The sequence below is a fragment of the Artibeus jamaicensis genome, unplaced genomic scaffold (assembly GCF_021234435.1).
Source record: "Artibeus jamaicensis isolate MK-2021 breed Jamaican fruit bat unplaced genomic scaffold, CSHL_Jam_final contig_490, whole genome shotgun sequence".
NCBI lineage: Eukaryota > Metazoa > Chordata > Mammalia > Chiroptera > Phyllostomidae > Artibeus > Artibeus jamaicensis.
In genome coordinates, this window is record NW_026521861.1 from 14,630,301 (window position 1) to 14,652,382 (window position 22,082).

A 22,082-nucleotide genomic window follows, 5' to 3' on the forward strand; every position below is an offset into this window, starting at 1 on the left:
CACGTATTCTAACTCAGCCGAAGCAACGCTAAGAAATGCAGAAGACAACCTCGTGCAGCACATCTCCACCTGCTGTAAAGCACAAGTTTGTTTTTTAATTGCCAACCTGTCACCACCAATACTCTTGCGCAATAAAATTACTACAAAATAAAGTGGAAAGACGAGCTGTTTCTTTTTTAATCAAAGTAAACAAATACAAAATTACCATGAAACTGCTGCTTTAAAAAAAAAAAAAACAACACACTTTGTAAATGTGTCTCCTCCAGACTTATTTCACCACAACGGTTCACAGCCTGGCACCAGGCACTGAGCTGCACACTGAGGATGCGCTGCTTCATTTGGAAAGAAACTGGGTCCAAAGGGATGACATGATCTGGCCCAGACTTGAGTCAGGAACTGGAACCAAAATAGAATTCTGAGTGTCCCTGTCCAGATCTCTCCCTACTCCATTAGGTAATCTTAAATTCCTGACCTATCTACTGAAATTAACTAACAGATACCAAGATAAAGATACTCAGGAAAGGGATACAAGTAATGTGGGCTGTTAGTACTTGAATGAAAAGCTAGTACTTCACACCATACCTGCCACAGTTCCATGCTGATAGCACTGTCCAACTGTACGAGCCTGGTTTCCAGATGCATTGACTGGCTCTCCGGATTATTAAGATTGATTGCTGTACTTTGGTTATGGTGGCGTTGAATCTGAGACAAGTGCATTCTCAAATTGTCACACAGCTTACGGAATTCAGCCTTACGGGTATATTGGAGGCAGAATTTGAAAGCTATAAGCATAAATGTAAGACATATTAGGTACTTTCCATCACCAACCCAAGTCCTGGAAGAGGTTTTATTTCATGTATTAAGATCAGTTATTTTAACAAGACTTACCCAACTCACTTTGTGTGCCCTGACCCCCTTTTGGACAGTCATCAGTCCTGTTCCAGGACTAAAATATAATTCTGAGTTTGCGAATGGGAAATTATTCAAATTTAGGTCTAGCAGGGATTCACCTTTCTAACACCATTTCAAATCCCAAGAGAAAAAAAAAATTCTAGCCTGACATACAGATGACCCTTAAACACAGGTTTGAACTATGCAGGTTCAACTATACACAGATAGATTTTTTTCAATAAGTACTGCAAATTTATTTTGTCTTCCTTATAATTATCTTTTCTCTGGCTTACTTTAGCATAAGAATAGGGTGTGTAATACTTATTACCTACAAAACGTGTTCACTGTTATAGGTAAGACTGCGAGTCAAAGTAAGCTGTTAGCAGTTACGTTTTTGAGGAGTCAAAAGTTCTATGCAGATTTTCAACTGCATGGGGGGGGCGGTGCCGGGTGCCCGTAACCCGTGTTGTTCAAGAATCAAATGTACAATCAAGTTTTTTATCTAACTTACAAAGACAGCAAGCTTTTGTAACTAATAAAAATACACGTATTGGGGGCTTACGGTGACCTAATTTCAACTCCATCCAGACGTGCATGTGCACTACTTGTTGTCATTAAAATATCAATTATTTTAATCATCTACTTATTAATAAATGGACATTTACTTAATGATTTTAAATTACAAATTAAAGTAGCATTTTTGTCATATATGCAATAGTAGAACAATTTGGGGGAACTCTGCTGCCCATCTCTAAAAAAACAGTATTCCTATCTCAATAGGCCTCAAAGAGATGCCAATTAACTTTAAGATAATTATTTACACCAAGAGTTATCAAAAAGCCCATTTACTTGTTTTAAGTGAAAAGTCATATATGCTAGCCATAAGCAAAAACAGAATACGGGTTCTAATACTCCTAGTAAAACATCCATAATCACAAAGTCCCTTAAAGCCTGAACCGACAAATGCCAACCATTCCCACGGTAAAGGGAACGGCAGCCCAAGCTCCGGCCGAGGCCAAAGGAGAAAAAAGCTGAGAGCCACCCTCAAGTCCCACATACAGCCGTTAAAGGGCTGTACTGACGAGACAAGTGACAGTAAGGCTGTCACTTGATTAGGAGAACAAATACTTTCTTTTCTTCAGATCAGAAGTATAGGCAGTGTAACAACTGGATCCTTTTTCTTTTTTGTACAGTTTAAAATGAGAGTGAATGTATTAGAGAGAATGGGCCACACCACAGACAGAGCAGCCAACAATGGAGCACTTTTAATGATGACCCAGAGTCATCAAAAAGGCTTGTTCTATGTTTAATAATACCGTTTAAGAAAACTATCTTAAGTCCTGAGCTTTAAAAGACCTTACAAATCCAGTGCAGTTAAGTACCTTTCCCAAGAATATGCAGCAGTGAAGACAAAAGTAAAACTCATTTATCAAAAAGCAATCAAAAAGTTAAAAATTCCAAAATGACTTTCAGCCATTAATGGAAAAAATCTTACATACCATTACCTTAAATAGTACAACAAATTTCTTATAGTCACTTATTTAATATTCAAATGAATGCCAATTTTTCAGTAAGAATAAAAGCTATGTAAAATAAGTACTATGGAGAAAAGGAGGTTAATGTTAACAGTTAATCTTTGGCAAAACCTATTTCTAACTCAACATTTCAAATCAGTTCCCGTTTTACCTTGTTGGGCAATATCATGATAGAGACGCTCTACTCTAGAATTGTTTCGAAGGAGGTCCAAACACTGTCTGTACGACTCCCACAGGAACTTGACCCATGGAGTTAACAGTAACCTGTCGGTACGATCCTGAGTGTCTTCACCACTTACAGCACTTAGCAGGACACTACAAAAACAGAAAATGGCAAAAACACGTTAGACATGCTTTCCTGCTTTGCCATGTGGCTAAAACACCAAAACCAGACGATGATTACAAAACAGCGGAAGCTCTTCCCACAACTTCGGACACATGTAGAGCTGTCACGCTGAGCACCCGAGTGTCGACTCCCCAACCTACAGTACAACCGCTGCAACGAGCACACACCCACTTACCTGCAGGCTGCAATTTGCCACCTGTATGAATTCTGAGTGACATGATGTGTTGGTTATTATACATTTAACATTTTGAAGGTAAGCAGCACTTCTAATAAACATCCACCTCAAACAAGAATGGGAGACACATGTAAAGACAAACACTGAAGAGAGACTACTGGCCACCTACCTCTCGGGAGTCTGAATGTTGTCCAGATCCTCTATGTCTAGGACCATCTGCTGCGACTCTTCTTTAGCGGCTTCAGTTTTTTCCTCCGCCAATTTCAAATATGCCCTGACAACATCTTCTAGAGATTTGATGTTCACCTAACCCCCCCCAAAAAAGGAACTTAAAACACGTCCCAACAAACCATGAAATATTTTCAAAGTAAATCTTATGATACAACATACATTAACTTTGAAAGGTAAAGTAGCCCTGGCTGGTGTAGCTCAGTGGATTGAGTGCCAGCCTGCAAACCAAAGGGTCACTGGTTCGATTCCCAGTCAGGGCACGTGCCTGGGTTGCAGGGCTGGTCCCCAGTATGGGGGTGTGGGAGAAGCAACCAATCGATGTTTCTCTCTCTTTCTTTCTCCCTCCCTTTCTCCTCTCTAAAAATGAATAAATAAAACCTTTTTTAAAAAAACCTACTTGCTCACTTTACAATCTGTTTCTAACTGATAAAGATGAAAATACACTTATGTAGTTATGACTTTCAGATATGTCTGTGGACTAACAAAAGTTAATATAGCAAAAACAGTATCATTAAAAGTAATTACAATCTCTTTCTCTGGGCATCTTTAGTGGTTTACCCAAAGGAGATGAAGTATGATTTCCTACAGTTAAGGTTAAAAACTGAAGCAAACTTTTTGGCCAAAGCAGTAAATTCTCCAACATATTAACTTATTTCAATTGAAGCAGAGGCCTGGCTAGTGAGGCTCAGTGGACTGAGCGACGGCCCGCAAACCAAAGGGTCGCCAGCTTGATTCCCAGTCAGGGCACACACCCAGGTTGCAGTCCAGGTCCCCAGATGGGGGCATGCGAGAAGCAACCACACACTGATATTTCTCCCCCTTTCTTTTTCCCTCCCTTCCCCATGCTCTAAAAATAAATAAATAATTTTTTCTTTAAAAAGGTAAACTCAAAATTACTAAAAGCACTTATCAGAAATTAAACCCAGCTCTGTTCATACCTGTTGACATATGTTCTTATATTGATATAATCCTTCTTTAGCCAAATGGCTCTTGCGAAGATCGACACAAAGTTCCAAGTATTTCAACATGATTGGCTCGTGTATTTTTTGCCATGTTCTATGTTTCTTACTTTTCATAACATCATAAAGAACATCCAGAGCAGGCTGCTTTTTGCCAACCTCAAGAAATTCTGGAAAAGTCAGGAGAATTAAAATCAGTGATATATACTATACAAAGTCTCAACCTTGCTTTTTAAATAGCCTGTCTTAATTTCCAAACTCATTACCATCTCTTTTTAGGTCACATTTATTTTTGACTTCTAAAGCTATGCCAAAATTATCAAAGGTAAAACTGAAAACCTGGCATTGTCTCAAGATCTGGTCTACAGGTAAAGCTAGATTTCATTCAGTTCCAAGTGATTTTAAAATTCCAGAAGCTCAAAGTCATGAAGGGAAAAAATACTCCCCACAAATAAAATACGACTTTAGTCACCAGTGCTCTGGCTGATGTAATTTTTTTCTAGTTCATCCTAAGACTTGCAGAAAAATACATGAGACTATTTTTGTCAGTCTAATTCTGGGCTCTCCATTCTGATCATTCTGTATTCATCTACGTGTCTAGTCTTTTGCTAATACTTCAGTCTTGAAGAAGAACACACGGTAAACTCTTGAAGCCACTTAGAGTGTTCCAACATTGTTCTTCGACGTTATGTTGGCTATAGTAAGTCTTTTGCTTTTCCATATAAACTTTGTAATTAGTTTCTAAATACCTACAAGATAGCTCACTGGGATCTTCAATTGTGATATTCTATACTTCAAGTATGGAAGAACCAACAATGTAACAAAGTTTAGTCTTCCAACACATGAGCACAGAGTATCTCTTTACTTATCCCAGTCTAAACATGAGAAAATATTACAACAAATCCAAACTGAGGGACATTCTATAGAATACAGATGAGTAGCCCTCACGAGAAAGTCTACACTGTAAGAACCAGTAGCCTAAACACACAGGACAACTTAAGGTGATGCATCCTGAATGAGATCCTGAAATACAAGAAGGACATTAGGAAAAGCTAAGGAAATAGGAATGAAATACGGCCTTTGGTTAATAATAATGCACCGGTATTTATTCATTAGTTGTGACAAATGTACCATCATTCTGATAAAAGATATTTATAGGAGAAAATGTGTGTGGTATATATATATATGGGAATGCTATACTATCTTTGTAATAATTCTATAAATCTCAAAATTAAAAACTGGGAAAAAACATTTCAGAATATAGAGCAAAGAAACTTATATTCTTGAGTTTACCACCACTTAAACGTGAAGGCATTCTCTATGTAGCAGTATTTCAAAACCCAGTTCTGATGCCATGTTTTATGTGTATTGCTCATTGTGAAATTTGGTCAAAAGCAAAGGCTCCTCTATCACATTATTTCTCACTTAAGTTGAAACTTATCTTCTTTTTCCTCAATTTTGGCTTTCCTTTGCACAAACCCTCAATAAACTGGAGGGAAAAGGTTATTTAACGTAAGTCATCTGTTTATGTTCAACTTAAAATTCATTAATCGCCACATTTTGCCCTGGCTGGTGTGGCTCAGTGGATTGAGTGCTGGCTGAGAACCAAGGGGTTGCTGGTTCGATTCCCAGTCAGGGCACATGCCTGGGTTGCAGGCCAGGTCCCCAGCGGGGAGCACGCAAGAGGCAACCACACACTGATGTTTCTCTCCCTCTCTCTTCCCTTTTCTAAAAAATAAATAAATAAAATCTTAAACAGAAACTTTTCACTGAACACTTGAAAAATAATTTGGGAAAACTAAAACACTAGTTTACACTACTAGTGTAAAAAAAAGTATGAAACCACAACATCTCCAAATTTTAAAGTCATTTATCTTTTCTCCTTAAAAAAAAAAAAAAAAAACTTTGTGCCCTGACCAAAGTGGCTCAGTTGGTTGGGCGCTGCCCTGCAAAGTGAAAAGTGGCAGGTTCGATTCCTGGTCAGGGCACATGCCTGGCTTGCGGGTTTGGCACCCAGCCTGGATACGTATGAGTGACAACCAATCGATCTTCCTCTCACATCAATACTCCCCCTCCCTCTCTCTTCCTCTAAAAACAAGTAAAATCTTTAAAAAAATTTTTGACAAAGAATTCTTTAAGAGTTAAACTAACAAAGTATATAGCATTATCTACCATGCAACTCTATTTAGGCAAAGAATAGCCAAAAAGAGCCCGTATTTGAGTTTTACTAGATCTACAGGTTTAGTAATTCTCCAGCATTTCTTCTTCCAACTAACACCTTTCAGGAATGTTGACTGTGAACATTCCTCCCCACAGGAAAGCTACAAACAATATTCTGAGTCTCTAGTATGTTCAGAGCTTGCAACAGGACAAATCGCAACACAACATACTGGAACAAGTACCTTTACACAATATCCTACTTCACCCCATACTACATCAAGTCACAGTCCTCACATGTAAATGAACGCAAATCTCTCTTCAATACTTAATAAACTCAATATTCATCTCGCCACTGTGAGAGAAAGTCCATTTTCAGTTGTCAATTTTACTACCCCTCTCCCAAATCCTACAAAATGAAACAAAGATGTAAAACAACCACATTCCTTGTTGGAATAATAAACCTTGCCTGTTTTAAGGGGTGGACCTACCTAGTTTATTACTGGAGCATGCATATAGGGTTATTTCCTAAAACCCAACAGAACTGTAGGTGTTTTTCACAATTATTTAACAAGAAAACAGTATCTATTAGCCAAAAATTGAGGAGCAAATGTTTTTAGTTTAATGTTATCTTTTACACTAGGAATTCCAGAACAGCCCTGGCTGGTGTGGCTCAGTGAATTGTGCACCAGCCTGCAAACCTAAGGTTGCTGGTTCAATTCCCAGTCACGGCACATGCCTGGGTTGCAGACCAGGTCCCCAGTTGGGGGTGTGCAAGAGAAAACTGATCAATGTATCTCCATCTTCCACACACTGATGTTTCTCTCCCCTCCCTTTCCCTCTCTCTAAAAATAGATAAATAAAATATTTTTTTTTAAAATGAATACCAGAACTGCCCTGACTGGTGTGGTTTAGTTAATTGGGCATCCTTCTGCAAAGCTAAAGGTCACAGTCCAATTCCCATTCAGGGCACATGCCTAGGGCGTGGGTCAGGGTACATGCTTGAGTTGCTGGTCACTGTTGGGGTATGCATGAGAGAGAAATCATGTTTCTCTCACATCCGTGTTTCTTTTCCCCTCTCTCCCCCTTCCTTCCTTTCTCTCTAAAAATAAATAAAATCTTTTAAAAAATCACATCAGCACCCAAATAAACTATTTTATCCAATTCCCAATTTTATATTGAAGGTTTAAATCTTATACTAGTATATGTAAGTACTGTCAATATCTTGTAACATAAAATAGGCACAAAGAGAGTTTAAAGTTGAGAGCTGGCCCCAGCATGAGAAAATACTAAATTGTCTAAAATAATTCACTTTCCCAACCTCTGATTTTTAAATGGGAAAGTATGGTTTCTTGTGTCATTCTAAAAAATAAAATGTCTTGTTTAGAAATAGAACTAGGCCCTGGCTGGTGTAGCTCAGTGGATTGAGCGCGGGCCTGCGAACCAGACAATCGTGGTTCGATTCCCAGTCAGGGCACATGCCTGGGTTGCAGGCTGGTTCCCTGCAGGCCAGTTCCCAGCAGGGGATGCACAAAAGGCAACCATACATTGATGTTTCTCTCCCTCTCTCTGTCCCTTCCCCTCTAAAGATAAATAAATAAAATCTTTAAAAAAAAAGAAAAAAGAAATAGAACTAAAAGTATCTCTTACTACCTAAACAGCCGATCAAAATTTATGATTCCAAATCTCACACCATACTACCAACTCTGAAATAGATTTTAAAAAGCCAAAGAAAATGCATTAAAAAATAACTTTTTACAGGTCAAACCCCTCAACTATCACACTCACAGGCAGGCACACACACACACAACATGGATACCAGCAAAGGATGTTTTAAAAGAAAAACTAGAATGGCAACAGATTTCTCATGATAATCCATGGTGCCTTTACCTTAACATAGACCAGAAGAGAGGGTTTAGTTCCTCTGAATTAATTATCAAGATTGGGGGGGAAACTGAGGCTGGAAGAAACAGTCACACACTAAAAGCTCTACTGTAATGTTTAAAGAATGCTCCTTTCCAAATTGATACTCTTGAAATAAAAATAAAAACTCTGGAATTTTAAACTGTATTAGCAGGAGGGTGAACATTCTAAGTTTACCTTTCAGACACAATGACTGAAACTATGTATCTGTCCATAAAGGAAAAGTTTAGGTGAACCCTTCAATTTTACTAGTTTATTTATGCAACAGACCAATTAGATAAACTATAATGTTATACAATTTGTGGGCTTAATAACAACTTTATTTTTAAATCCTGGGTGTAGTTTAATTAAAAAGCTATTATAGGGTTAGGACTAGCTAACTTGGGACATAACAACATACTCTGGGAAAAGGGCTTTTTCCCAAGTGATGCTTGGGTCTGAACTGTTTGCCTGTAACTGCTGGGCCAAGCTCTCATCTTCCATCTACTGCAATTGTTTCCAAAAACAGGGTGTCCCAAGGACTATTCTACTTAAATGTATTCACATTTTACTGAGACAATGCAATTAATTAGGTCTAAATGTGTTTGAGGTTACAAATGTTACTGATAAATCACTTATTTAGATAAAATGAGATTATATCCACTGAATGATCAGTGCCATATGCTGTCCACATCCTGCTCACCTTGATACTTTGTGTGAAAATACCTCTTATTCAAAAGATCAAAGGCACAGAAATTACTACCTGACTGGGTAGGGCATCATCTCAACCACAGAAACACCCATCCTACACCTTAAAAAGGCTGCGAGGAGTCAACACAGCCTTTTTTGAAACTACAGAAACAAAATCCACTCTGCCCACCCAAGCAGTATCCCCCTCTCATCTTGCCTACTTTAAGATGCTTTCCCCACCTTTCTTTTTATGAATCAAATCAATTTCAACTTCAGAAATGTGGGGAAAAAGTTTGAAGATTCGTTACACATCATGTATCTCTACTAAATTTCAAAAGTTACTTAAATATTAAGTTCATGTGAAGATTCAGAAGGGAGGAGTGAAAAAGAAAACAAGACCTGAACACATCAAATGTGTAATATTTAGGCCATGGAGATTACAGTGCTTCACCCTATGGGTGGGGGTGGGGGGAATGCCTGTTAGTAAAAGCATCCAAATGACTATAAAACAGATCCACAATAGCAAATCCAGTAGTAATTTTACCCAAGTTATTTAACACAATCCTAAATTTCTGAACTTTAAACTTTGCTACAGTTATTTTTTATCTGGTAGTGATCAATTTCCATCTGATGTCTTTCCTATAAACTTAAACTTCCCCCCTGTTCTAACCATTAGATGGCTGGTTAGAATGAGTAGGGATCAGACCCTAAATTGTACCTTTAACTATTTTCTTAAACAATTACAGCATTCCATAGAATGTAGAATTATCTTATCCCAGACTGTTAACCCTCCCCCAAAATTGTTACTTTTAGTTAATATAATAAGCATGTGACAAACAGATCTCAGGCCCTGACAGATCTTCAGTAGTATCAATTTTAGGTCATGACTGACACTGACTTTTCACAAGAGGAATTTTCAAACCACCTTACAAAATAAGCTCCACAAATATACTGCACCACACACGGTCTATCCATCTACGACATGGATCAGACCCAAGACTTGCCTGGGAGGAGGGTGTAAAGAAAGGCTTTGGACGCCCTAACACAGTTAGTCTTGGGGGTAGGGGGACCCTAAACGATAAAGTTTTTCAAGACCAGAGATATGTATAATACACTTGCAGCCCCTTAATGTCAACGTAATAAATGCCCACTGAATACAGGCACAAGTTTTTCCCGAGACGGCCCGCGGCTTAAGTGCACATGTGGAAATACAAATTGCAGGCAGTAACGCTGTGGACTCATCTGGAAGTCAAGAGACCTCACAGTTTTATTCCCTGGACCAACAACTAACTTCCCGAGTGACCTTGGGCAAACCATTCTCTCTAGGCCTCAGTTTCGTTATCTTTAAAAGAGAACGTCTAAACCTCCCTTCTACAGTGTTAACTCCAACTTCCTGTGATTCCGAATAAGCTTTTTGGCTGCCAATAATCAGTGCCAGAAAAAAACTGAAAACAGGTTAAATGGGTCAGAGTCCCCAAAGCAGAGACACAGTGGCTGGAGGAAGGGTAAGTGGACCCTGACCCAGCAAAGAACCGCGAGAGATTTAAGGGGCGGAAGGGGCCGTGGGAGGGCTGGAGGTGGGACTGCCCGGCTCCCGGCCCCAGCGGGAGGTGGAGTCGAGGTTCTCGCGTGCATTGTCCCCGGGAGGGAGCCATGTTCTTCCTCCCCGGCACTCCCAGATGGCGGCCCGGGGCGCAGGGCCTAAGCAGACGAAAGACCCGTGGCCAGAAGAGCAAGGCAGAGGAAGACAGGGTGGACAAGCACCAGCCCGGGTAGCCCAGTCTCCCCGGCCGCGGCCCCCAAGACGCAGCATACAGCGGCGGGGGGAAGGCAGAGTCCCCAGGGCGACAGTTCCTGTCCCCGGTTGGTTGGAGCGATTACAGAAACCAAGCCCAACCACGGGCTGGGACGTCGGCGGGCAGGCCGCATCAACCCCCTCTCCGGCCGCGCCGCAGTCAGGCAGCGGAGCAGCGAGAAGCAGGCCCGGGACCCTCGACCTCTGAGGCCTCGGCCGCCCCAGCCCGGTGCGCCTCGCGCTCCTACTCACCATTGGCGCGTTTGAGGGCATTTTCCGGCCTCTGAAAATAGGCCGGCATTTTGGCGGTAGAGTCGGCTCACACGGAGCCAGTGAACTCTTAGTGGCCCGGGGCGGGAGAGGAGACGGAGGGGAACCAGCGCGAGATTCCACGCGCCTCGCTAGCAGTGGCCCGCGCCCAGCTAGCCAGAGCTGGAAAGGAGGGAGCCACGTGACGTCCGTACGGCGGCGTCGCCGCGCCGCCAAGGCCCCGGATATAGGGCGGGCCTCCGCCTGCGCACCGCCCTTCTTCCGCGCGCAGGCGCCCTGGGGTTTAGGCGCATTGGCTGACGTGGCGGCGGCGAGAGAGAGTTCGCAGCGTTTGGGGCGGCTTGGAACTCCGAGGTTAAACGTTAGCAGGGCGATTCTCAGGGCCCTCACTCCTCAAGCGAGACTTGGGGTGGGAGAGGTGAGATTTGGGACTGAGCTTCTGTTCGGCTGGAAGACAGGCGTCTGCACAGATTTATTTTTACCGTGATTTGTGCGGTGTCATGCAAAGTTACAATGAGGTCCCAGCCTCCTAGGGAATGGCGCGACTTGGAGTGAAAATGCGGAATTTTTCCGTTTAACGGAAATACATTGGTCAGGTATCTTTAGGTCAGCGCTGCTCACCACTGGAAAAAGTGGTGATCTGTCACACCACGGACTAGCTTGAGGAGGAGGGAAGCAGTAGATAACTAGACAAATAAGCAAGCTTATTTCATATCCAGGTAAACTTTAAAAGTTGGTGACACAGACATTGCCTGAGGAATGAGAGCACTCAGGCAAGGCGAGGCTTTAAAGATGGGGACAGACTAGTGACAGAGCTATCTGGCAGAAGACGAAAGCCCCGCTGCAGCAGGACAGACCTGCATATTTGAAAATACATGGCGTGTTGTCGCATTTACATTCAGCACATATCATAAACCTCAGAAACAGCGTTAGTGAAAAGAGCGTCGATTTTTAATAGACCCTTTGCTGCAGTCTTTATTATTTATACTCTTAATGTCCAAACATTAACTATTTAGACCTAGAATATGAAAGTCTTTTAAACCAAACCTAATTACTCAAGCCCTTGGTATGAAATTGAAGAGTTCAGAAGAAGAATTCAGGAAGCAGCAGTGGAATACATCGTTGCAACTTTATTACATATTTTGTAATAATGAGGGGCATATGTGAATTAATGATGGTACCACATTCACGAAGGAAGAAACCACAGTACATAAAAAGCATTCCCCCATGTGATTTTTTCTAGCTCAGCAAAGAGGTTTTTTCTATCTACATTTATCAATGTAAAGCAAGAAAAGCTGGGAAAGGCAGACAAAAAATAAATCACAAATTCTAAGAAAAAAGATTATTTCAAAATTAAAATTCAGAGAGTTCCTCCTCCAAAATGCTTAAACCAGTGTAAATGTCGGAGGTCACTCTCCAAAAATTAGGAGCCAGATGGGGTTGAACAACAAATACTAAGAAGCTGTAGTAACTGTTTTATGGAGCAAGATCAAGAGACTTGTTTGTGTATATAATAAAGTCAAAATTAAAAAGCTACACCTAAGAACAATTATAGCTTTTAAATGCTGTGGATAGAAAACTAGTAGGCCATAGAGAGATGTAACAATAAAATAAAAGAAAACTTGTCCTAAATAGCAGAAAAACTTTTCCAAACATTCTTAACTTTCTGTTACCATATTGAGTGAAAATGGCAAAATTACCTTATTAATACTCAGTACTTGGTAGATCTAAAACAAGATAAACACTAGAAAATTGGAAGGTAGAATGAAATCCAGTGTCTCTATATCTTTCTTTACCTTAACTCTTTCAAGCTATTTAAAATATATGAAGCATTTGGTAATATAATAGCCAATGATCATTAAAGTGCATTAAGTAAAAATAACTAGAGCCTAGTACAGTATTTGTGAATAAGTAAAAATAGAACGTCAATTTCCAGGCTAAATTTACCTATTCAATTCAACCAACAGGTATTCAGTACTAACTGATAGCCATGATGTTAGATGCTGGAAATAGATACAAAATGCCTGCTTTCAAGGAATTAATGATTCACTGGTGCAGGAGGGACAAGATAGGATGTAACATTTTGGGCCAGGAGAAAAGCATAATTACTTGCTGTTGATTAATGCTCACTTAGTAGAAAACAAGCAACCTGAGTATGTCAGAAGTCACTTTAGGAAATGGTAGAAGGAAGTGATCAGGCTGATGAAAGATTTTCCTAAAGAAGCTACTTTTGTGCTACATGCGACTGGATAATTTCTTTATTTCAATATTTTGAGGTTTTTTTCTGACTTGAGTGAAGTAAATAAGATTCTCAAAAAAAAAACAGTTAAGGGCACAACAGACATTACCTTATACATATTTGCAACATGAAATCTTATAGCTTTAAAACAGGTACTATGTTTTACAGTTCACAAAATGCTTCACATTCATTGTTTTGTTTACAAGAATACTGTAGCGATGATGTGTACACCGATGAACATAAGTTTCAGAGAGGTAAACCAAGGTTCACGGATTCATTCAACACGCCATTATCGAGGTGCATACCATGTATCAGACATGGGAAGTAAGTACCCATAGTACGTAGCAGTGAACAGGCCAGACAGAGTTTCTCCCTTCTTGGACTTTGCTTTCTAGAGAGAGAAAAACTTCAAACACTGGCCAGAAGCTCCATGAAGACAGACACCACTCCCATCTGGGTCCCCAGTGTCTCTCCAGCCCATCTCTCACCACACCCAGTGTCTTCCCACCCCCAACCCAAGGTTTAGCTCGAGGCTGCATAAACACAGGTGGCAGGCCAAATTTGGCCCGCAGATCATGGTTTGCTGACCCTCACCGTAGCCCTGGTCACACCAGCTATCTCAGTTCCCACATCTTGATTCTAAGTATCTCATTTTCCAGCTGCTACCTCTTGAAGTTAACCCCATTGCCCTCCCAGCCTAACGGCCCCGCTGCCTGATGGAGCCCCACAGTCCATCCAGCAATCCTATTGGTTTTTCCCTGCCCCTCACCCCTGTGTGCTCTACTTCCTCCATACGCAGCCTGGATTCCATCATTTAGTCCTTTTCTTGATTGGCTCTCCCTTTGTTCTACCTAAACCCTGGCCAGTCCAACTCTCCACCTATTCTTTGCCAGCAACCTGTCATGAGTGGGATGAAATTCACAACCCTGTTGACAATCGGCACTTCACATTCCCAGCCACAAACCTCAACGAGCCCCCTGTCGCTCTTCAGTCCTCCTATTAAAGTTCCCTAGGCCATGTCTCCATTCTTCCGGCTGACAATATCATGCTCTTTCCTCTCACCAATCCTCTGCTCTCAGCCAATGGCCTCATTTTCTATAGGACTGCCAACAATGGAGTAATAGGAAGGGAACTCTGGTTCTCCACCACCTACCGACCCACCTGCACCTGTGCTCATGCAACCTGCCTTACTTCCTGTTACTCTTCAGTTGGGGCTCTGATCTAAACGCAGCCTCTACATACTAACGCATCAAATCCCATCTCCACTCTCATGCAGGGTTGATCACACCATCCTCCCTGAAAACACTTCCCTCACTTGGCTTCCAGAATCATTCTTTCCTGATTTTCTTCCCCCCTCTCTGACTACTCCTCAACCTCCTTTGCTGATGTCTCCTCATCACTCTGACCTCTAAGACTGACAGGTCCCAGGGCTCAGCCCCTGGACCTCTTCCCTCCTCCACCTACATTCATCTCCTGGCTCTGGCTCATGGCTTCAGATATCACCTTTATGCTTTTAAGGTACTAAGTGGTGTCGCGAGCACTTGGCCTCTTTCTTGAAAGCCAGTCTCACACCCAGATGTCTATCTGACACATACATTACATGTTTGACACAAAGCATGACCCCACCTGCCCCGAACCAGACTTCTGGTGGCTTCTGCAGCCATCCTGCTCCTCCTGTCACCTTCCCCATGTAAGATAATGGCAACCTTGTTCCTACAGCTGCTCCAGCCAAAAATATTGGAGACATCCTTGACTCTACTTTTTTTTTGGTCACATCCCCACATCCAACCAGTCCTTCAATGAGGTGTCTACCACCTGTCACCCTCTCGGATCACAGCCGTTACTCTGACCCCCGCCACCCTCATTTCTCATCTGGAGTGTATAATAACCTGCTAACTTGTCTTTTTGTTTCCCCTTGTTTCCCTTCTCTTTACCCTCCACATAGCAAGCAGGGGACTCTTTCAGAACAAAAGTGAGAGGATCATGTCAGTCCCCTGATCAAGACCCTCTTGTGGCTCCCCAGCTCATGCAGTTCCAGGCAAAGTCCTTCTAATGACCTGCAAGGCCCTACACAACTCCCCTTCCCTCCCCATGTCCCTCCCATGTCACACCGATATCCCTTTTCAATGATGTCTTCCCTCAACTCTTTAATGCAGTGATAATTTCCCTTCCTCCTGCCCTTTCAGACACCTTCTCTTTATATCCCTCCATAGCATTTAGTTGCTTATTAACTCATGATTCCCAATATGTTTTATGAGTTTATGCCTTTACTGTCTACCCCTCTAGACAATAATAAGCTTGATAAGGGCATGGATTTGTGTCTATTTTGTTTAACCACACTGTCTCTGGTGTCTATAACTGCCTCACACAGAGGAAGTAGTCTGTGATGTAATTGGTTAAAGCAAGCCTCCCATATTATAATTGCCCATCTGCACGTTGGTCTCTAGTATGACCCTGGAAGTCCCTTGAAAGTAATGACTAGGACAGTTCATCTTTGTGTGTGGACAGCACCTGGCACATGATCAACACCCAGAAGAGTTTTGTTTTGTTTTGTTTTGTTTAGTGTATGTTTCAGAGCATCTTGGTGGTTCCAACTGCACAATAACTAACAAACCTCACAGCCTTGCATTTTTAACCATGCAGGCAAGTGTCCAATTGGGGCTGGAAATCTTTTCAACAGCAGCAACCCAAGGGCAGGTGTGGGGTGCGCTGTTCCTGTGCTAGGCAGTTCTCCCAGAATCTTTAAGTTCTGCAAATTTAAAGCAGGCAGTGGGAATGCAGGTTCGGCTCAGTGTGTTTTTATCAGAAACATGTCCTGGTAGTATTTGTACACATACATACACTTGTGAGTCTTCACCCGTTCATATTTTGCCAGACTGCAGGAGACGGCTGAGGGGAAGTTAGAAGCATGTTTGTGGGAATTGGAGCACGTCCTTATACAAGCCATCATTGGCATGCCTTGAAGCCCAGCTTCTGCGTGGGAACTGAGGAGGTCGAGCCCAAAGCTACATAAGCCAGCTAGGGCCAAGAAAACAGTGAGTAAGGCAATGTGCATAGTGGTTTGGGGTGTGGCTTGGAAACAGGCTACTCTGTTAAACATATAAAACATGTTTAGAAGGAACCCTGTAACCACAGGGCGTGGCTTCATCTTGGGTTTGTGGATATTAGACAATCTTTACTTGGACCTTTTGATTGTGTTATCTTCTCCCGGAGCAACTGAAATGGCACCTCCTCAGAGATTCCCTCCTCCTTTCTTGGCCACCCAATTTAACCCAAATCCCATCCTGTTAATTCTCAGCAGAGTTTCTCATTACTGATAGTTTTCTTGGTTTCCTTGGTTACTGTCTGTCTCCCATCACTAGCTGGGAAGCTCTAAGTGACCAAGTTTATCTTGGTCACCATTGTGTCTCCAACTCCTAGAACTGTGCCCGGCACGTAAATATGCGATGTGTGAATAAATAAAGGAATGGAAACTGTTATAGGCAACTTCTAAGATGCCCCCCGAGACTCCAACTCTCTGATGAACGTACCCTGTAGAATACCCAGGACTGTAAATATGATGGGTTATATTATTCCTATGATTAGGCTATGTTATGTGTTACAATGGACTGGAAGAAGGGTCGATTACCTGGGTTGGTCTGACCAATCTCAGGAGCACTGAAAATCTCTTTAAAGCATTCAAAGAGATTCAAAGCATGAGAGGGAAAATGGAGGGAGCGGCGTGGCAGGGAACTTCAGGCGACCTGTCAAAGCAGAGAGCAGTCCTCCTGTCCAACAGCCAGCCAGGGAACAGGGTCCTCAGTCCTACAGTTGTTGAAGAAACTGAATTCCATCAACAACTTGGATGAGTTCAGACATAAATTCTTCCCCAGAGCCTCCAGAAAGGAATACAGCCTCACCAACACCTGAACTTCAGCCTGGCAAGACCCTGATGGGAGAACCCCACCACACCACACCTGGACTCAGACTCCACAGCACTGTGAGTTATTAGCTCCTCACATTGTCACAGTTTAATGTTTCCAATTGCCACTAAGTTTGTGGTCATTTTGTTACACAGCAGTAGAAAACTAATCCAGAGACCTTTGTGGTTTTCTCCATATTAACGCAGAGAAAGAAGAATGAAACACGGATGGAGTCTAAAACTCTAAAGTGATTTCGCCTTGCATGAAATGAAAAGTACAGCTCAGTAAGGGAAAGGGCAAACTGGGTGAAACTGTACAGACTTAGACTGTTGGAGCAAGAGCCCCGTGGGAGGACTCGGAGGCCCGCACTGCTGTTTTAGAATGCAGGGGTGTGCTTTCTCTCCTGGAGAACTAGGATTGCAAATGCACCTCAGCTCATCCTGCAGGCAGGCCAGGTTTGGGGGTGACATGGCTTCCAACCCCAGCATTGCCACTTACTAGCACTATGACATTAGGCAAGTAATTTCTCTGAGCCTCGGTTTTATCATCTATGAAATAAACATGATAAGTTCGTTTGAGACTTAAATGAGATACTACCAGTAGCATTCAGCACAATTCCTGACACGACCTCTGGGGAGATCATTTTCACATATACAAATAGAAGAGGGACAGGCCCTGGCTGGTGTGGCTCAGCAGATTGAGCACAGGTCTCTGAAGCAAAAGTTTGCCAGTTCGATTCCCAGTCAGGGCATGTGCCTGGGTTGCAAGTCAAGTCTCCAACAGGGGGACACATAAGAGGCAACCACACATTGATGTTTCTCTCCCTCTTTCTCTCTCTCCCTTCCCTTCTCTCTAAAAATAAATAAATAAAATCTTAAAAATAAATAAATAAATAAATAAATAAACAGAAGAGGGACAAAATCGATGCATGGAACAGTCACAGTTTCTTTCTCCCCTACTATAATATTCTGATATTGACTAATAAGCATTTTCCACTCCTGCCTTCCCCCTTTTCCCACTTTTTTAGGTCCATGGGGTAACAAATTGGGAGGACACCTGGGGAAGTGGGGTGGGCAATTCAAATAAAGAAGGGTTGAGATAAAAGAGGGAGAACAGAGGGCATAGGAAAAGGCTAATGGAAAAGAAAAGGAAAGAGGAGAGAAGTTGGCAACAGGGAGAGTTATTTAAATATGAGGAGAGCTCAGAGATTTCAGAGCCTGTGCTGAATGAATGAGAGATAGTTAGTTGCAATATGGAGGGAGCCCATACTGATAGACATAAAGATTGAATATGTAAATAAATGGGAAAGAATAGACACATCTCCCATGGAGAAACATTCTAAATAATTTAGGTAGATGCTTTGCCCTCCAGGGGGTGGAGATAACTCTCCCCTCCCCACCTGTGGGCTGTGCATAGTGACTTCCACGCAAGGATGACAGCATAAAGTTGGGGGCGGGGGGAGTAACTCTCCAGGAGAGAAACCCAGCAAACTCTGCCTCAGCAGGGCGAGCAAGGTTATCACCTTGATGGACCCCGGTTACGACAAAAGAAGGATGACACTTGACTTCTGGGGTTTTTCTCTCCAAAGCGCGTAACTCAATCTGATCATGAGAAAAGCATCAGACAATCCTAACTGCGGGGCAATCTACAAAATACCCTGAGAGCACCCCCCCCAAACTGCCACAGTTATCAAAAACGAGGAAAGTCTGAGAAACTTACAGCCAAGAGGACATGTTAAATAAATACAACATGGTATCCTAAATAGGATCTTGAAACAGAAAAAAAAGACCTTGGTTCAAAATTAAGGAAACCTGGATACTAAGGAAATCTGGAAACCAAGGATAAAGTATGCACGGACTTTAGTTACTATGTATCAGTGTTAGTTCATTAGCTGTGACAAATATCCTTTACTGATGTGAGACGTTCATAACACAGGAAACTGGATGAGGAGTACATGGTAATTTTCAGCATTATCTTTGTAACTCTTCTGTAAACCTAAAAGTATTCTTTAAAAAAGTTTATCCTGGGCTTTGGCACCAAAAAATTAATAAATAAATAATGAAATAAGATTTAAAGTTTATTTTAAAAATATGAGAGGAAAGGGATTTTAAGGTATATCACTGTAGGTAATGAATTTTATCCTCTTTAATGTTCTTTGAAAAATTCAGGTAAGGATCCGTATTTATTTTCATTACATTTTTCTTGCTGAACTATTTCTTTTATTACGGTTCCAGTGCTGGGCTCCCTGGGGTTTGGGATCTGCTCAAGTTTCGATATCAGCACCCTAAATCTGTGAAGAACCCAAGGACTATCTCCTTTTGGGAACGTTCTGGAAACCTCAGATTTGCTGGAAGTCGGTTAACTGTCAGGACAGAACGTCAGGAAAGTTGATGAAGCTCTTTCCAGGGGTGACTTCCTGGTGCCCCAGTGGGCCTGGAAACCCTTCAAAGAACCAGCCTCGGTGGCTCCCTTAGCTGGCACATGCCTCATCTCTCACTGAATCCAATTATGGAAAAAGATGAAGAGCCCACTTGGCTCCCAGGGACCTGGAAGTTAGAACATCTTATCTACATGCCCAGACGTTGGGACATTTCCCCGATCCGCATCCATGCCAACCGCTTCCTGCTCCTTTCCTGGAGAGCAGGGAGTGGGCGGGCTGTGCAAACAGGACACAGCAGGCCTGACACTGCCATCCCTGACGTCTGCTGGCAGGGAGGCCCGTGGCTGGGGTCTGGGAACTCGGCCTCAGGAGTGCTCCCACCATTCCCAGAATTTGCAGGAGTGACTGACTGTGCCTAAACAATTCGTACAAACAGTGGAGTTCATGCTGAACACCTGTTTCCTTCCGAGAGCCTGGAATTTTGGTATGTGCTCAGCAGAAGATGCCTACGTGACTGGTCCCCCAATAAAAACCCCGAGTCTCTAATAAGCACTAGGTCTTTAATGAGCTTCCCTGGTCAACCATTATTTCGCATGTGTTGTCCCAACTTGTTGCTGGTGGAATTAAGTGCATCCTATGTGACGCCACTAGGAGAGGACTCCAAGAAGCGTGGGCCTACTGTCCTCTGGACACCGCCTCATGTGGCTCTTTCCCTTGCTGATTTGACTTTGTATTGTTGGGCAGTAATAAATCATAGGCATGAGGATAGCTGTGTGCTGAATCACGTGGGTCTCCCCAAAATAATAGAATCTGGGGGTTGTCTTGGGGACCCCCTGCACAAGGCTATCCTTACCTATAAAAATAGCATAAAGGTTTTTCTTGATTCAGATTTTCACTGGAAGAGGCACAGAGGACACTATGAATAGCTCCACTTGCCCACTGAGAATGTAAGTGCAGAGAAGACAGGCAACGTGAGTGAGGTTTCGCAAGTAAAGATGGCAGAACTGGGATCAGAGCTCCAGTTTGTCTGTGTCCACACCCCAGTTCCTTGTGTCGGTGACAGTCTTATTGCTAAAGGTTGGGAATATGTCTCTTCTCTCTACCTTTTTATTTCTTTCCTCTTAACTCTGGGGAACTTGTCTGGCCAGTCTGACAGCACCGAGGGGTAAAACGGGAGGGAGGGAGGCACCGGCTCCAGTCATCCTTCTACCCACAGAAAACCTTCCCAGCCCCGGCCCAGTGTCCCACTCCCCCTGGGCCAGCTACAGCCTTCATTAGCCCTTCCCTGTGCCCACCCCTCTCTCACTCTGCTCCTTTGTTTTAGAATCTATCGAGCAGCATCTTTATCCTCAGCATTTCCTGGGTGTCTCCTGTATGCCAGAGACGAAGGTGGCACCCTGGGCCTTGGCCGCATGAGGCTGCTCCCTGATATATCATTGAAGAAGAAATACTCAGGGTCAGGCACCGCGGGAGACACGACATGAACAACCCCACTGGGAACAAGGAGGGGCGGTACACCCAGCACACTTTTATCCTGCTCCACCTCTGACACTCAGCACCGTTTTCTTTTTACTCAGGTTTGCATCTCCAGGTCTGAAATCCCGGAAGCCATAGCTCTGGTCATGCCTTCCTTCCATCTTTCTGTTTTTCCTCCTGATTGTAAGGTGGCCACAGGCAAGAACCCTGCTAAGGTTGCATCTGTATTCACCTCCCCACCCTTGAGCCCATGCCGTGCCTATTTTGTGAATGTTTGCACACTCAACAGGAGAATCGAGTCTTGCCAATCCTACAGTCTTGCTAATTTATGGAAAGTGATTCTTCCAGCCAAAATACCATGAGCAATTATACACATGTTTTGGGCAAGGGTCTGTCTGTAAGAGTCAGCAAATGACTTTGGTGAAATGGGAAAGACTGGAGATCTGAGGTCTACGGATTTAACATATTTTCGCATTGGTTTTTCTGTTTATTATGTGTCACCAAATCTAGATGCACCATTAATGATTAAACACATCATTTTGTATACCATTAAGAAAGAAAAGCCCTGACCCGTGTAACCCAGTTGATTGGGCCTTGTCCCACAAACTGAAAGGTCACCAGTTCAATTCACGGTCAGGGCAAAAGCCTGGGTTGCAGCCAGGCCCGTGGTTGGGTGTGCACAAGAGGCAACCAATCAGTTTTTCTCTCTCTCTTTCTTCCTCCCTTCCTCTCTCTTAAAAAAAATAATAAATACATAAAAATCTTAAAAAAACACTCAAAGTTATCATTGTAGGATGCATCCCAGTTTTACAAATTAAAAAATTTGAACTATTGAAGTAAATACAGTATTTTTAAAATTGTGAAATAAAGTAAAAGAGGAAAAATTGCTGAAGTCTTACCTACCTAAAGCAATCCATTTTAAAGACTTTATTTATTTATTTATTTTTAGAGAGGGGATGGGAGGAAGAAAGAGAGAAACATTGATGTGTGAGAGATCCATCGATAGATTGCCTCTCACACGCCCCCAGCTGAGGACCTGGGCCACAACTCAGGCATGTGCTCTGACTGAGAATTGAACCAGGACCTTTCAGCTTGCATGCTGGTTCTCAATCTGCTGAGTCACACCAGCCAGGT

The 22,082-nt window shown here is 42.6% G+C and overlaps 1 protein-coding gene across 1 annotated transcript in view; it reads right to left on the minus strand.

Moving 5' to 3' along the window:
• EIF3A (eukaryotic translation initiation factor 3 subunit A) overlaps window positions 1–11,141 on the minus strand; it is a 35,776-nt gene extending 24,635 nt beyond the window's left edge. Inside the window, exons 1-5 of the mRNA XM_037132849.2 lie at window positions 10,934–11,141; window positions 4,117–4,307; window positions 3,117–3,253; window positions 2,578–2,741; window positions 583–782 (exon numbers count right to left, since the gene is read on the minus strand). Of these exons, the coding sequence (XP_036988744.2) occupies window positions 583–782; window positions 2,578–2,741; window positions 3,117–3,253; window positions 4,117–4,307; window positions 10,934–10,982 (741 nt within the window). The 5' untranslated portion in view covers window positions 10,983–11,141. The remainder of the gene's footprint in view (window positions 1–582; window positions 783–2,577; window positions 2,742–3,116; window positions 3,254–4,116; window positions 4,308–10,933) is intronic.
• Between the last annotated feature and the right edge of the window lie 10,941 nt (window positions 11,142–22,082).